The 17,467-nt window shown below is 44.5% G+C and overlaps 1 protein-coding gene across 3 annotated transcripts in view; it reads right to left on the bottom strand.

The window, feature by feature from the left end:
- Positions 1–17,467, bottom strand: part of ZNF613 (zinc finger protein 613) — a 30,766-nt gene that overhangs the window by 2,919 nt on the left and 10,380 nt on the right. The window contains exons 3-5 of one of the 3 annotated variants that reach the window (XM_053905725.1): positions 11,124–11,331; positions 8,603–8,729; positions 8,218–8,361 (exon numbers count right to left, since the gene is read on the bottom strand). In XM_053905725.1, the coding sequence (XP_053761700.1) occupies positions 8,218–8,361; positions 8,603–8,729; positions 11,124–11,138 (286 nt within the window). In that variant the 5' untranslated portion in view covers positions 11,139–11,331. Of the gene's footprint in view, positions 1–8,217; positions 8,362–8,602; positions 8,730–11,034; positions 11,332–17,467 lie in introns of those variants that run through there. The other 2 variants (XM_053905726.1, XM_019425392.2) reach the window with 2 other exon arrangements.

Raw genomic sequence — 17,467 nt, 5'->3', positions numbered from 1 at the left:
GAGATCGTGACCTGGCTGAAGTCGGACGCTTAACCGACTGCGCCACCCAGGCGCCCCGCTATGACCTCATTTTAAAGAAACTCCAGGAAATATGTTTGTTATCATTTGAACAAAGGTTAAGCACAATAATACAAGCAAAGAAAAAAGGGAAGAATAGTCAGTGCATAAATAAGGTTAGATCACTCAAAATGAATAAACATAGATTTGGCTCCTTTCTAACTGTGACCTTACAAAGCATGCTAAGAAAGTACAATAAAACCAAGTTCCCAGAGGAGATAGAAAAATATCTGTTTTAAAATGTTGTGGGACACATTCATACATCCATAAATCCTTAGGAAACTATGACCGTGTACCAGGCATTGTGCTGGTGATGAGGACATAGAAACACATTTCCTGTTTCCACTGAGCATACGTTCTAGTTAGGAAAAACCAAGTTAAGCAAGCAGTGACAGAGAAAGCTGCAAAGCTACAAACTGAAAAGTGGGTTCAGGGAGCAATGGAGAGGGAGGTGGAGGGAGTCAGAACATAATGTGGAGAGAGGAAAGACAAGACTCGCTCACAACTTCAACTTGGGGGGAATTAATACACGTGAGGAATCAGGTCTTATTCTGAAGTATTTGACCTGGGCCAACTGACAGGTGGGTAGTGACTTTTAATGAGATGGGAAATATTATTGGGGTTTGGAATGTGGGGAAATTAAGCGAGCGTATCAGCCTTCAGAGGCGTTTTGGATAGCTGATACAGACACGAAGAGCTTGATTGGATATGCAAATCCTAAGAAAGGTCTCAACTAGAAATAACAGTGTAGAAATCACCAGTGTATAAATGTCACATAAAGACAGGAAACTGGTTGGGTTGGCACTTGGATAAATGAGTACGTTGAAAGATGAAAGTACGGGACCATGTTTACAATTACTGGAACATTAGGAGTTTGGGTTTTTAAATGTTTATTTATTTATTTTTGAAAGAGAGAGTGTTGGGGCGGCGGGGAGGCAGAGAGAGAGGGAGACAGAGAAACCCAAGCAGGCTCTGTGCCGTCATCACAGAACCCCATGCGGGACTCGAACTCACAAACCGTGAGAGCATGACCTGAGATGAAATCAAGAATTGGATGTTCAACTGACTAAGCCACCCAGGCACGCCAGGAGTTTGGGTTTTAAACAGCCCATGGACTGGGGCGCCTGGATGGTTCAGTCAGTTAAGGGTCCACCTCTTGATTTCAGCTCTGGTCATGATTTCACGGTTTGTGAGATCGAGCTCCACATCGGGCTCTGTGCTGACAGTGCAGAGCCTGCTTGGGATTCTCTCTCTCCCTCTCTTTCTGCCCCTCCCCAGCTCTCTCTCTCAAAACAAGTAAGTGAACATTAAAAAAAAAAAAAAAAAGCCCATGGAGGAAGACAAATACCATATGATTTCACTCATATGTGAACTTTAAGAAACAAAAACAGGGGCCCCTGGGTGGCTCAGTCTGTTAAGTGTCCGACTCTTGCTTTCAGCTCAGGTCATAATCTCATGGTTCATGAGGTTGAGTCCCGGGTCAGGATCCATACTGACTATGGAGCCTGCTTAAGACTCTCTCCGTCTCTCTCTGCTCCTCCCCTGCTCACAAGTGCATGCTCTCTCAAAAAAAGAAACAAAAATACACAAAGGGAAAAAAAAAAAAGAGAGAGAGACAAACCAAAAAAACATACTCTCAACTATAGAAAACAAACTGACGGTTACCAGAGGGGAGGAGGGTGGGGGTAGGTGAAATAGGTGAAGGGGATTAAGATTGCGTTTATCTATCATGATCAGCACTGAGTAGTGCGTCTAATTGTTGAATCACTATATCGGACACCTGAAGTGAATATAACACCGTATGTTAACTATAGCGGAATTAAAACTAAAAATTTAATTAGAAACAAAAATACCAAAGGGGGAAAAAAAAACCCAGGGAGAAGCAACAAACATTGTCTACATTAATAAGGGAAATAAACATGCCCATAGTCAGGAAATTACAAGGGTTGTAGACACTCTGTGCCAGGAACCAGGGCGAAAGACCAAATACATGTTTCTTACATTACAATACCACACGAGGGGCTGTCACCTTCTTCTGTCACATTTACATTTTGTACTTGCACACAAGGAATATTCCAACTGTTCCCATGTCAGTGTAATGAGCCCCCAAATCGACACCTTGCCCCCAATAGCATCTTTTTCCAAAATTCTTTTTTTTTTAAGTTTACTTTTTTATTTTGAGAGAGAGAGAGAGAATGAGCGGGGGTGAAGAGGGCAGAAAGAGAAGGAGAAAGAGAGAATCCCAAGCAGGTTCCCTGCTGTCAGCACAGAGCCCGACATGGGGCTCAAACTCACGAACCGTGAGGTCATGACCTGAGCCGAAATCGAGAGTCGGACGCTTAATGGACTGGGCCAGCCAGGTGCCCCTCTTTCAAAATTCTACATATACATCTTGGTTTCCATCGACCCTTCTCCCACTCTGCGTCACTGTGAGCCGTTTCCCCTCGGTTTCTAAAGTACTCCTAGCTTTACCGTTCACTGACAATTAACTTCACCCAGCCCAGAACTGTAGTGCGAGACGCCTCATTCAAAGCTGAACCTCCACGTATTACATGCCAACTTGTCCCGTTTTCTTTTTTTTTAATGTTTATTATTTATTTTTGAGAGAGAGAGGAAGAGTGCACTCATGCATGCGAGCAGGGGAGGTGGAGAGAGAGAAGGGGGACAGAGGATCCAAAGTGGGCTCTGTATTGACAGCAGAGAGCCCGACGCGGGGCTCCGACTCACGAACCTGCAAGATCATGACCTGAGCCGAAGTCAGACACTCAACCAACTGAGCTGCCCAGAAGCCCCTGTTCTCTACTTTCTACTAAAATCCTACTTCTAGAATATATTGCTTTACTTCTTACTAAATTCAATTTCCTCCAGCACATATGAAGACTGTGGCTCAACCAATTAGGCTCAAGAGGGCCTGTTTTACAGCATCATATATAGACCAGCCCAGGCCATCACCCTGAAGCTAACAAAAACACACTCTCAAAAGAAAGGGTCTGGGAAACCCTGTGTTTAACAAATGGCCACCTTCTGATTCCTTGAGAGAGAGAGACACACACACAGAGCATGAGTAGAGAGGGGCAGAGAGAAAGGGAGACAGAATCAGAAGCAGGCCCCAGGCTCTGAGCGATCAGCACAGAGCCCAACGATGGGCTTGAACTCACGGACGGCGAGATCATGACCTCAGAGGAAGTTGGACGTTTAACTGACTGAGCCACCCAGGCACCTCTGTCCAAGGCTCTTCTTAATCTGTCCACATACGACACGAGATATACTCAATCCATGTTTCCATCTCTAGTCCTAAACTCTCCCTGGACTCCTCTGCCATATCCAAACGCAGCATGCTAGCCTGGACACGCGTGAGCACAGTCTGATGTACAATGTGCAAAACTCACGACTCCTCAACCCATACCTCCTCCTCCGCACGTCGTCTTCATCTCAGAAATGGAAACTCTACTCCTTCCGGACTCGCACCTGTCATCCTGTGATGACTTCCTGTCATCCTGCTTCTGTGTCTTCTCTCGCAGCCTCTACGTACTTCAGTAGGAAATTATTTCTGCCCTCTTTATAAACACGTTCAGAAGCTGACCGACCCTCACCCTCTCTGCCCAGGTGTCCTGGACCATAGCAACAGGTTCCCAGCTGGACTTCAGCCCTCAGCCTGTCTGCTACCATCTCCTTTCTAAAAGTAGCCAAAGCCATCATTTTAAATAGAAATGATTTTGTATTCATTCTCTACTGAAAACTCCCTAATGCTTTCTTATCTCGTTATTTAAAAATATCAAGTCCTTGGGGCGCCTGGGTGGCTCAGTTGTTTAAGTGACTGACTCTTGATTTCAGTTCAGGTCATGATCTCACTGTTCATGAGTTCCAGCCCCGCATTGGGCTCTGCGCTTACGGCACAGAGCCTGCTTGGGATTCTGTCTCTCCCTCTCTCTCTGCCCCTTCCCGGCCTGTCTTCTCTCTCTCTCTCTCTCTCTCTCTCTCTCTCAAAAATAAAAAAATATTTTAAAAACATCAAGTCCTTGAAATGTGCTTCCAAGGTCATACACGAGATGTCTAATCTAACTCCAGCCGCTACCCCATTGCCCTTATCTCCATGTGATCACCAGCCACTGTCCCTCTGGCTCCCTTCCCTGTACTCACACCAGCTTCCCTGAGGTTCCTCACACATGTTCCTGCCTCAGGCCTTTGAACTTGCAATGATGTCCTCTGGCAGCTCAGTTCACCCGAGGCCCTCACACTCCTCATACAGCTGCTCAAAGGCGTCTTACCAAAGAGTTACTCCCATCCCTGAAGACCTAAGCTTAGAGGCCCCAGCTAGACTCCCAGCTCCTCCAGCAGCTCTGGGGCCTCGCACACAATTCCACTGCTGTCCCACCGATCTTCCCGGACTTTTCCCCACAAGACGTTACACTTATTTGCTTGTTTCGATCAACTTTGTTTCCCCTCGTACAAAGTCATCTCTGAAAATAATTTGTTATTGCTGTTGTTGCTCACGGCTGTCGGTGCCCACGTGTACAAGGCTACCAAAAAACCATTTAAGGTAATCAGAAAATATTTCAAACAATGAACCAAGGAAAGATCCTCATGTATGGAACACATTAAAAAGACTCCTTCGTCCTATACACCAACAATGAAGCGACAGAAAGAGAAATCAAGGAATCGATCCCATTTACAGTTGCACCAAAAACCATAAAATACCTAGGAATAAATCTAACCAAAGAGGTGAAAAATCTACACACTGAAAACTAGAAAGCTTATGAAAGAAATTGAAGAAGACACAAAACATGGAAAAAGATTCCATGCTCCTGGATAGGCAGAAAAAAATACTGTTAAAATGTCGATACTACCCAAAGCAATCTACATATTCAATGCAATCCTTATCAAAGTAACACCAGCATTCTTCACAGAGCTAGAACAAATAATCCTAAAATTTGTACAGAACCAGAAATGACCCCGAATAGCCAAAGCAATCTTGAAAAAGAAAACCAAAGCAGGAGGCATCACAATCCCAGACTTCAAGTTATACTACAAAGCTGTAATCATCAAGACAGTACGGTACTGGCACAAGAACAGACACTCAGATCAATGGAATAGAATAGAGAACCCAGAAATGGACCCACAAACGTATGGCCAACTAATCTTCGACAAAGCAGGAAAGAATATCCAATGGAATAAAGACAGTCTCTTCAGCAAGTGGTGCTGGGAAAACTGGACAGCAACATGCAGAAGAATGAACCTGGACCACTTTCTTACACCATACACAAAAACAAACTCAAAATGGTTGAAAGACCTCAATGTAAGACAGGAAGCCATCAAAATCCTCGAGCAGAAAGCAGGCAAAAACCTCTTTGATCTTGGCCGCAGCAACTTCTTACTCAACACGTCTCCGGAGGCAAGGGAAACAAAAGCAAAAATGAACTACTGGGACCTCATCAAAATAAAAAGCTTCTGCACAGTGAAGGAAACAATCAGCAAAACTAAAAGGCAACCGACAGAATGGGAGAAGATATTTACAAACGACATATCAGATAAAGAGTTAGTATCCAAAATCTAAAGAACTTCTCAAACTCCACACCCAAAAAACAAATAATCCAGTGAAGAAAAGGGCAAAAGACAGGAATAGACACTTCTCCAAGGAAGACATCCAGATGGCCAACCGACACATGAAAAAATGCTCCACATCACTCATCATCAGGGAAATACAAATCAAAACCTCACACCTGTCAGAATGGCTAACATTAACAACTCAGGCAACAGCAGATGTTGGCGAGGATGCAGAGAAAGAGGATCTCTTTTGCATTGTTGGTGGGAATGCAAGCTGGTGCAGCCACTCCCGAAAACAGTATGGAGACTCCTCAAAAAACTAAAAATAGAACTACCCTACGACCCAGCAATTGCATTACTAGGCATTTATCCACGGGATACAGGTGTGCTGTTTCAAAGGGACACATGCACCCCCATGTTTATAGCAGCTCTATCAACAACAGCCAAAGTATGGAAAGAGCCCAAATGTCCATCGATGGATGAATGGATAAAGAAGATGTGGTATATAGATACACAATGGAGTATTACTTGGCAATCAGAATGAAATCTTGCCATTTGCAATTACGTGTTTGGAACTGGAGGGTATTATGCTAAGTGAAATTAGTCAGAGAAAGACAAAAATCATATGATTTCACTCATATGAGGACTTTAAGAGACAAAACAGATGAACATAAGGGAAGGGAAAGAAAATAATATAACAACAGGGAGGGGAACAAAACAGAAGAGACTCATAAAGATGGAGAACTGAGAGTTACTGAAGGAGTTGTGGGAGGGGGGATGGGCTAAATGGGTAAGGGGCATTAAGGAATCTACTCCTGAAATCACTGTTGCACTATATGCTAACTAAGTTGGATGTAAATTTTAAAAAAGAAAAAATAAAATTAAAAAAAAGAAAAAAAAAAGACTCCTTCCAATACAGTTGACCTTGACTTTAGGAAAAGGGAAGCAAATTCTATATAAGCAAGAGACAGCATATTATGGAGACTGTTGATCGAAGAGAAATTTCTGTCCTATATAAGACTGGTAATGTGATTAGTTGGGATTTAATGTTGGTGATTATCATAAGGAAAAGGAAAGATTCAAGGGAATGAATCCAGCAGTCTCATTTAGGAAGACTAAAAGAAAGATCAGAAAGAATAATTATACAAGGAAATTAAAGCAATGATGTAGTCTGGGCGGAGAACAAAGAATGAGAAATTTTAAGAAATCAAAAGGCTTTAAATAAGGGAGCTAAGGAGGTAGGGAAGTGTCGAGGAAAAAAGACACACTTCACCGCCCCAGGTTCCCACAGAAAATGCCCCAAACCCTTACAATTTCCTAAGTGATAAGAGCACTCAGCATCTTCTGTTCTAATGTTTGGTTTCTGACCTCGGTTCCTGACACAGGGTTCATAAATCCCTTGGAATTTCCTGGGTGATAAGAGTATCTTTTGTTCTAATAAGGTGACTCTGGGTGGGCTGCTGGATGGGGGCTGGTCAGCAGAAAGACCAGGCCTGATTAGAAGCTTGGAACTTTCAGCCCCACCCTCCATCCTCCAGAAAGAAGAGACTGGAGAGAGAGTTCATGATTGATCGTGTGTGTAATGAAGCCTCCAGAAAATCCCTGTACTATGGGGTTCAGGGAGCTTCCGGGTTGCTGAACGCATGGAGGTGTGGCGAGACAGAGGCCTGTAGAGGGATGAAAGCTCTGTGCCCCTTTCCACATACCTCTCCCTACACATCTCTTCCACCTGGATGTTCATCTGTATGCTTTACCATATCCTTTTATAACAAACTAGTAAACAATAAGTATTTCCCCAAATTCTCTGAATTATTCTAGCAAATAATCAAATTCAAGGGGGAGGAGGTCATGGGAACCTCGAATTTGTAGCCAAGTCAGACAGAAGCTGTGAGTAACCTGATTGATATCTAAAGCGGGGGGCAGTCTCATGGGATCTGCCCTTAACCTATGGGATCTAACACTACCCTCCAGGTAGACAATGTCAGAACTGAGTTCAATCGTAAGACACCCAGCCGGTGTCACAAAGAACTGCTTGGTGTGGGGAGAAACCCCAACACGTAGCATCAGAAGTTCTGTGCATGTGGCCGTGGTGTCAAAGGAGAGATACGAGAGGTTTTCTACAGAGCCCGGATGCAAGATGGGAAGATCAGAAGTTACGTCCCTCCCAAATTCACATGTTGAAATCCTAACTCCCAATCAAAACCGGAAGTGAATGTTAGGAAGGGAAAATGACGTTATCCAAAGGGACAGGAAGGGGCACTAGTCAGAAGACGGGGCTCAAATTGAACACTTCTCTTTGGAGAGAGGTGTGGAAGGTGGACTTTCAGAGCAAGGGAAGCAGAAAGAACAGGTGATGATACAGCACCGGGCAAAGAAGGCTGATGAGATTTGAAGATTCGAAAAAGAAACCCAGAGAGAAAAATAACGGAGACCTGTATGAAATAACCACGAATTGAACCCAAGCAGAGACAGGTCCTCTAAGCACCTAAAAGAGAAAGGACCCTTCTACGGGAGATTCTCACAGCTCTGTGACACACGTCCTCAGACACCCTTGCAGCCGTGACACTCTGAGTGACTAAATGCGACCTCCTCACCATCTTCCCCACTGGCTCTCACCTGGACAGATCCGACGGCGGGTTTCATCTTCTGTCATCCACCGTCCCCCTCGTTCCAGTCTGGAGAGTGCAGCCGGCATGCTGGCCACATACCCTGTTCGTGGGAAACGACAGAAGAGGCAGGCTCTGTGAACTGGGCCGTGGTCTGCCAACACAGAACAATGTTCTATTTCAGGGGCCATGCAATTGCAATTTCCAGGCAGGCAAAGAGAAAGGGCTTGTCTCGGGAAAGGCACATGACACCCTCGAATCTGGGGCCAGAGGGGACGGACTGAGAACCTACATGTCTGAGCAGCACAGACACGCCAGAGCTCTCCGAAGCTGACAGAGGAAAGGCCACTGACTGGGAACCCCCTAAAAGAGAGACACAGGGGAGCCGTCCTCACCCACTGACACCAGGTTCCTGAAGTTCTCCAGCATCACGTCCCGGTACAGGTCCTTCTGGGCGGGGGCCAGGAGCCGCCACTCCTCCTGGGTGAAGTCCACAGCCACATCCTCCAGTGTCAGCGATTCCTGTAACAACACAGTCCTGTTTAACATGACTGTTCCTCGAGTTCCTGAAATGGAAGGAATATAAGGGGAGTTGTTCTCATTTTCGCCACATAGGCCACATATGTACATTTAGGTCTTTGGATGTATTTTTTTAATTTATTATTTTTTGTTTTATTTTTAATTTTATTAAAAATTTTTTTAATGTTTATTTATTTTTCTTTCTTTTTTTTTTTTAACGTTTATTTATTTTTGAGACAGAGAGAGACAGAGCATGAACGGGGGAGGGTCAGAGAGAGAGGGAGACACAGAATCCGAAACAGGCTCCAGGCTCTGAGCTGTCAGCACAGAGCCCGACGCGGGGCTCAAACTCACGAACCACGAGATCATGACCTGAGCCAAGGTCAGACGCTTAACTGACTGAGCCACTAAGGCACCCCAGATATTTTTTAAACTATGTTGCTATAGAAGCAAAATAATCCATGTTTAAAGTATGTATAATAAAATACTCAGTAAGCGTGCAGTGAAGCATCATTCAACAAATCAGAAGTTTCTGAAATAAGTAGTCATTAAATTCTGCTAAACTAAAAACATTTGCAATATATGTATTTGAAGCACTAGCTATATATATACATGAAGAAGAATCACACTTTTGCTATATAACTCTGTAATCATTGGAGTTTTTTACCTTTAAAATATACCCAGGCTGTTCTATGGGGTTAATATTTAAAAGGTAACAGAAGGAGATGGCACCTGGATGGCTCAGTCGGCTCACTCTTGATTTAGGCTCAGGTCATGATCTCACAGTTCATGGGTTTGAGCCTTGAGTCACAGGGCCTGCTGGGATTCTCTCTCTCCCTCTGCCCCTCCCTCACTTACACACACAATCCCTCTATCAAAATAAATAAACTTTTAAAATATACTGTATTCCAATAGGGTGCCTGGGTAGTTTAGTCAGTCAAGCGTCTGACTTTGGTTCAGGTGTTGATCTCACAGTTCATGGTTCAAGCCTCACGTCAGGGTGCTGACAGCTCAGAGCCTGCACCCTGGTTCAGATTCTGTGTTTCCCTCTCTCTCTTCCTCTCCCCCACTTTCTCTCTCCTTCTCAAAAATAAACTTTAAAAAAATCCTTAAAAATATACTGGATCTCAAAAAACAAATAAAATAGGGGCGCCTAGGGGCACCTGGGTGGCTCAGTCAGTTAAGGGTCCAACTTCAGCTCAGGTCACGATCTCACGGTTCATGGGTTCAAGACCCGCGTCGGGCTCTGTGCTGACAGCTTGGAGCCTGGGGCCTGCTTCTGATTCTGTCTCCCTCTCTCTCTGCCCCTTCCCTGCTCATGCTATCTCTCTCTGTCTTTCAAAAATAAATAAATGTAAAAAAAAAAATTTTTTTAAATATTGGTGCCTGGGTGGTTCAGTTGGTTAAGCATCCGACTTCAGCTCAGGTCATGATCTCGTGGTCCGTGGGTTCAAGCCCTGAATCGGGCTCTGTGCTGACAGCTCAGAGCCTGGAGTCTGCTTTAGATTGTGTCTCCCTCTCTCTCTGCCCCTCCCCTGCTCATGCTCTGTCTCTCTCTCTCAAAAATAAACAAACATTAAAAAAATTAGTAAATAAAATAAAATAGGAGACAGTAGAAATTGGCTTTGAACATGAGCAAGGAGCATGTACTATCTTACAATAAGGGGGAGTTTGAAAGCAAACCGCCTGGATCCCAACAACCTTACCCAACAACAGTACCTTCAACTCTCTACTGCCATATTTGAACTCAAACACCAACCAGTTCAGCCCCCTGTTCATAAGGACTTTTTAAAGTCATGCAGTCCTTCCATTTTCTTAGGTCACCTGGGTTTTATTTTCGGATTAACCCTGACAGCCGCAAGGCTGGATCCATGGGCCCTCTCGTTATGGTCCCAGAAAAAACTGTGCCCACTGAGGTCTCCTGGTCTATTCTCAAAGAGGCCTCTGAGGAACCCTGTTTTGCATTTAGGAGAAAGTTGAAGTTCAAGACACCATATCACGTCTAGGAAGCACCCCTAGACAAAAGTCCGGATGCCTAGGTGCCATGAAATATATAGTGACATCCTTGCGGAACCAGTCTGCTTTCTCCTCAGTCATGGTCTATCCTGTGATCATCGTGATTCTCCAGTTGTGATGGCCATCAAAGACATCAGACCTAAGCCGACAGCTAACGTAGCCCAAAAGATGCTCCAGTCACACGGGATGTTCTAACACGAGTTAGTGTGGATCCTAACAACATGTTCCTGAGCCTATCTGCCTCGATACTGGAGTTGGAATCTAAATCTATTTCTGCACAAATCCTATTTACCAATGTACACTCTTCTATTTAATTCAGTTGCATTTTAAAGTCCTCCAAAAATCAATCACAGAATGAAGGGAAGAATAAAATAAAGTCACCTGGTCCTTAATCATTTTCTTCTGTTATTGGAAAACAGCCAGTAACGGGGACGCTGTGTCTCTAGTTTTTCCTTGCATTGCCCTAAATTCCTGGTTAGAAATCTTGGTCTCTGGTCAGTGGTGTCCCCACAAATGACCGCACGCAGGTCCTGAGACCCGCTCCTTGCTTCGCTTGATGGATCTTGCTCCCAGAGCTGGGACCTGTGGGCTGAAAAGTAAGTTCACTTTGAGTGCACATTTCCTCTGGGCCCAGATGCTATCACTGCTACTGTCACTCACCTGATTTCAAGGCCATCTGTCCCTTTGTATGGAGCCCCAGAGGCTACTGCACTCTGGAGCAAAGAAACACCAGACTGTGAGTGTGTGGGCACTTTCTTCTAGGAAGTGAAAGTGGGGTCTGCAAAAGGCGCCATGAAAGGAGAGACAACACAGCGTGACGCCCCCAACAGGGGCCTCTCACACAGGTCAGTGTTTGGGAGGAGAAGAAGTAAAAGGTGAGAATTTGGACATCTATTCTTTTAAAATCACATGTGTTCGTGTACCTGCTCAAAAGTCTTCATACATGGCTCAGTTTGAAGACCCAATGTGCTCAGCAAAGCATTATCTAACAAACCATTTTCATTAATTGTTATGTGAAAGAAACAAAGACAAACCAATGGGAAAAAAATTAAAGCATATTGAACAAGGCTATTCTTTCTGGCTATATGCACATTGAATGAAACTATAAAAACATGCTTTATATAAACCGAGTTCAGGGGCGCCTGGATGGCTCAGTCGGTTAAGCGTCCGGCTTTAGTTCAGGTCGTGATCTTGCAGTTCATGAGTTCGAGTCCCGCATTGGGCTCTGTGCTGACAGCTCAGAGCCTGGAGTGTGCTTCCGATTCTGTGTCTCCCTCTCTCTCTGCCCCACTGCTCCCCACCCCGCTTGCACTCTGTCGCTCAAAGATAAACATTAAAAAAAAAAATGTTTTTAATAAAAAATAAAAAAAATAATAAGCCAAGTTCAAGAAAGTCATAGTAGTGCCTGGCTGGCCCAATCAGTGAAGCATGTGACTCGATCTCAGGGTTGTGGGTTTGAGCCCCATGATGGGTACAGAGATTACTTTAAAAAGGTAAAATCTTGGGGCGCCTGGGTGGCTCAGTTAAGCGTCTGACTTCAGCTCAGGTCATGATCTCACTGTCTGTGAGTTTGAACCCCACATTAGGCTCTATGTTGCCAGCACAGAGCTCGCTTCAGATCCTCTGTCCCCCTCTCTGCCCTTCCCCTGTTCATGTGCGTGTGCATGTACTCTCTCAAAACTAAATGAACTTAAAAAAAAAGGGTAAAATCTTTAAAAGAAAGAAAGAAAGAGAAAGAAAGCCATTATCTCTGGGGAGGGGAGGGGGTGGATTAGAGGCCATCACTTAAGTTGCATTTGCAGTCAGTGAATTTTTTTAAAAGATTTTTATTTGTTTATTTATTTTTAAGTAATCTCTACACCCAACGTGGGGCTCAAACTCACAACCCCAAGAACAAGAGTGGCATACTCCTCCGAATGAGCCAGCCAGGCGCCCCGCGATCACTTTATTTCTTTAAAAAGTACCAGTGACCAACAAAACAAAACAAAACAAATCAGGTACATCATGAAGGAAAATTCCCACTGAATGACAATGACAGAGTGGGAAGTTTCAAGGGCCCATAACTCCACGAAACATCAAAAAAAACAAGCAAGAACTGTCAGAATAAAGAACAAAACAAAACCTTTATCATAACTCTGAAGAACTCTAAACTCATAGGTTTATAGCAGCAGAGTGATCACTCAATCAAGAAAGAGGCAACTTGGGGGGTGCCTGGGTGGCTCAGTCTGTTAAGCGTCCAACTTCAGCTGAGGTCATGATCTCATGGTTCATGGGTTCGAGTCCTGCGTCTGGCTGTGTGCTGACAGCTCAGAGCCTGGAGCCTGCTTCCGATGCTGTGTCTCCCTCTCTCTCTGCCCCTCCCCCCTACTCATGCTCTGTCTCTCTCTGTCTCTCAAAAATGAATAAACGTTAAAAATAAAGAAGAAAGAAATAAAAGCACCAGTGCATACTGGGGAATGTATAAAGCCAAGTACATGCACAGGGCAGGACACCTGCTCAGAAAAAAACCTGAGAAGACCCTAAGCTTTTCCTCTGGCTGATCTCTACACTCAATGCAAGTAGGAAACGAACGGTAAGGCAGAGTTGTAAACAAAATAGTCTGGCTAAGCACTGAAGGAGCACCCCAGGATACAACACACAACCATGAGGCATACCAAGTGAAACAAGCCAGACACCAAAGGTCACATGTTATATGATTCCACTTCTATGAAATATCCAGAATAGGTAAATCCACAGAGACAGAAAGCAGATTGGTGGTTGTCACGGTCTGGGGGAGCAGGGGAGTATAGAGTGACTGCTTAATTGTTAGAGGATTCCCCTCAGAGTGATAAAAATGCTCTGGAACCAGACAGAAGTGGTGAGGGCACAATGTTATATATGTACTGAAACCCACTGCATTGTTGACTTTAAAATAGTTAACGTTGTTTTGTGAATTTCATTCAATAAAAACAATCCAACACGTCCTAAATATGTTCAGTGAAACAATAAAGTACCTTCTTTAAAGCCAAGAACAAGAAAAGGATGAGCAGTAACACCTCGTTACATAATCTGTACCTATTCTGGAAATGCTACCCAGTTAATTTCATAAAGAATCAAGTAAGAGAAAAAAAGAATCAAATAAGAATAATCAGTATCAGAGAAGAGGAAGGATATGATTAAAAGTTCCTTCAATGTGATTAAGTAAGGGTCAGAACTTCAGAGATTCGAGTAAACATATACCAAAAATAAGTTTTTCATCTTATATTTTATGAACTAAAAAAACAATATTTCTGGTATAAAAAAATAAGTTTTTGGTCAGATGGCTGATTATAGGACTTCTATCTAAAAGTGGATAGCATTCTGGGGGCACCTGAGTGACTCAGTCAGTTAAGCATCTGACTTTGGCTCAGGTCATGATCTTGTGGTTTGTGAGTTCGAGCCCCGCATCGAACTCTGTGCTGACAATCAGAGCCTGGAGCCTGCTTCACATTCTGTGTCTCCCTTTCTCTGTCCCTCCCCTGCTCACATTCTCTCTCTCTCCAAAATAAATAAACATAAAAAAAAATTAAATAAATAGACAGCATTCCAAAACACACATTTCTTACAGCAGTGTTACGTGACTATTTTAGGGGAATGGCTTAACACTTCGTATTGAACACTTTCAATAGAGATTTTGCTAGAATCCAAAAAAAATCCACTTTTAGGAAAAGTTGCAAAAGAAATAATGGAACAAGCAGGCCAAGTTGATATAAAAGTATAATTTTAGGTCTGCTAATAGAGAATTAATTGAATGAATAAAAGTATACACATCCAGTGAAATATTATGCAGCTATGAGAAATGCTAACAATCTATATTTAGTGAAAAGATATATACCTTGAAGTTATGCGTAGCGTAAGCACATGAAAAGATGCCCAATATCATTCTTCTTCAGAGAAATGAACATCAAGACCACAATTGAGATATAGTAAAAAAAAAAAAAAAAGAAAAAAAAAAAAAGAAAGAAAAAGAAAAAAGAAAATTGCAAGCGTTGATGAATATGTGGAGGAAATGGAACCCTCATAACTGCTCGTGGGAATGTAAAATGGTGCAGCCACTTTGGAAAATAGTCTGGTGGTTCCTCCAACAGTTAAACACATTTACCGTGTGACCCAGCAATTCCACACCAGGTTTATATCCAGAAGTAAAGGCATGTCCACACAAAACTTTGTACACACGGGCGCCTGCGTGGATCAGTTCCCTGAATCGTCTGACTCTTGATTTCCACGCAGGTCCCGATCTCACAGCCATGAGAAAGAGCCCCACTTCGGCTCTGTGCTAACGGTGTCAAGCCTGCTTGGGATTCTCTCTCCCTCTCCCCTCTCCCTGCCTCTCCCTCGCTCTCTCTCACCATAAATACATAAACTTTAAAAATACATATATTATTTTACTTGTGTTACAGTGGCATCGAAAAGAAGTGTTTCCAAGTGTGTGTGTATGTGTACACACAGTAAACTTCCAGAAAGGGCAAAATCCTCATCTTTAGTAGAAACCTTCCCACTTTCGTTGTGTTTAATGCTCGATTTCCAACAAAGCTCTCATATCTAGGGGGTCGAGAGGAAGAGATGCGACCCCGAGGGAGAGAGGAAGAGAGGAAGGAAGGCAAACTAGGGCTTGGACTGGAAGGGCTGACAGGGAAGGAAACGTCGGAACCCACCCACCCACCTGCTTCAGCCCTCACAAACCTCTCAAGGGCCGACACACCTGGACTTCCCCCAAACACTCGTCACCCCCCACCCTGGAATCATCCCGAAACCTGTACCAGACACCTGTGCTCGCTAACCGCGCGCCCTCGCTCCTGTCAATGAGCCACAGGGTAAAACCCGAATCAGAAGCGGACACCGCTTTCATTAACAAAATCCACTTCCAAAACTAGTCCTCAGTCGCCGGGCGCTACAGACGGGCACCGAACCCTGACCACAGACTCGGAAACGTGGATCTCGACAGACGTGTAATCACTGACCCTCACAATCCTTCAGGACCGACTCCAGAGGCACTGCACCCACACACACCCGACCACGGGCTCCCACTTCCGTCCTCTCCCCACGGACCCCACAGTCACCTCGGTCCTCTCACCCTGTTCCCCAGACGGACCCACACACAGACCTGAGGTTCTAGAGACCCCACGACGACCTCCTACAAACTGCACTTCCGCGAATTCTCCTGCCGCGCCCGTGCCCAGCTCCCCGCCAGCGACGGCGGCCGGCGAGGGCCAGCGGCGTTTCTACGGAGCACGGACGCCTGGACTTCCGGCTTTTCCCGGAGTCAATATGTCCGCGCCCATCTGGCCACGGGTGTTCCAGGCGGCCATCCTTCTGTACTTGACGTACAGAAGGCGAAGTAGTCCTATTGGCGAGTCGCCAGGAAAGGCTCGGCACACTGAGCACCTACGGAAAACACTCCCATTTCTCGCACCTTAAATCTTGCGCTGCAGACCGCACGGATATTCAGAAGCCCGAGTTTACACAAGACAAACATGGGGTAATAAGCTATGTCCATCTCAGCGGGCTCGCGAGAAAAGTAAACGACTTTGCGCAAAGAAACATTGCGGAAAGACACAAGGCGCAGTCATCTTAGAAGTTGGGTGTCTCTACAAAGGAAAACACCTGTCAATGGAGAATAAAGGGCAAACATAAAGGGTAAATACCCCAGGAACGCTGATGACTGGATATAGAGGGCAAGAGGAAGATTTGGAGAATCTTCAGTATCTTCTCCAGTATCTGGAGAAGCACTCACCAATATAGGGAGAGCGATAATGCCATCCAAGGAAGTAAAGAACAGCGACTGGAAGAAACCAAGCTTCCTTTGGGGAGGTGGAGGGAGACACTGCAGCAGGATTCTCACACAGAGAGATGGGACACATAGGCTTTTCAGTCCAATAAGCAACTTTATCTGTCGTGCCTGCACAGGCTCAGTGGGTTCATACCCAAAAAACTGAGCCTCGGGCACAGAGGAGTGTAGCTTTTATGCAATTTATACTTCTTTGTCTCCCATGTATGGTGACATACAGTCTGACTGGACACAGTCCAAGTTACAGAGTAATGTCAGAGCTACGCACATGCCTATAGGAGTTGATTGGGCCATGTTACCTTCCTTTGTTCTGAGGAGGCCTCCACCACATTCCTTAGGGAGGGACTCTACCACATTTCCTCCTTTGATGCTGGGACCCCCTTCCTTTGGGTCAAAGAGCATCACCTTGGTTTAGAGGTATGTATTTCCATAACATCATCACATGCATGGCCATTTCTTTTTGACCATTGCCTCAATGAGCCTGACGACAGACGGTATAACCAGGGGAGCTAGGCAAGGTAGGATTAAGCAAGTTCCCCAAATCAAGAGAATAATATCTATGAGGGTTTTGAATCCCCCAAGAGTTGAAAACCAATCTCCAAATAACTCCCCAGGGTCCCAACCTTTCCAGATCTGGATGGGACATGAGCAATCTTTCTCATTCGATCTGTGATCTCCTCTATGACTTTTCCTTCACCATCTATCTGTAGGCAGCAGTTGTTCAGGTTAAACTTTCCACAAAGTCCTCCTTCAGAAGCAAGCAAGTAATCTAAGGCCAAGCGATTTTGATAGATGGTATTGCACAATTTGGTTCTCTGTTTAGCTAGTAAGTTAAGACCCCTGGAAGTTTCATTGGTTATAATTTCTACAACTGCTTACAGTCTGATTAGTCTGTTTAGCATGTAAATGGGAGTGCGGT

The sequence above is a fragment of the Panthera pardus genome, unplaced genomic scaffold (genome assembly GCF_024362965.1).
Source record: "Panthera pardus isolate Hobbes unplaced genomic scaffold, ASM2436296v1 HiC_scaffold_18, whole genome shotgun sequence".
NCBI classification, from domain to species: Eukaryota; Metazoa; Chordata; class Mammalia; order Carnivora; family Felidae; genus Panthera; species Panthera pardus.
The sequence above is the reverse complement of the archived record's forward strand: the minus strand, read 5'-3'. Positions and strand labels throughout refer to the sequence as shown.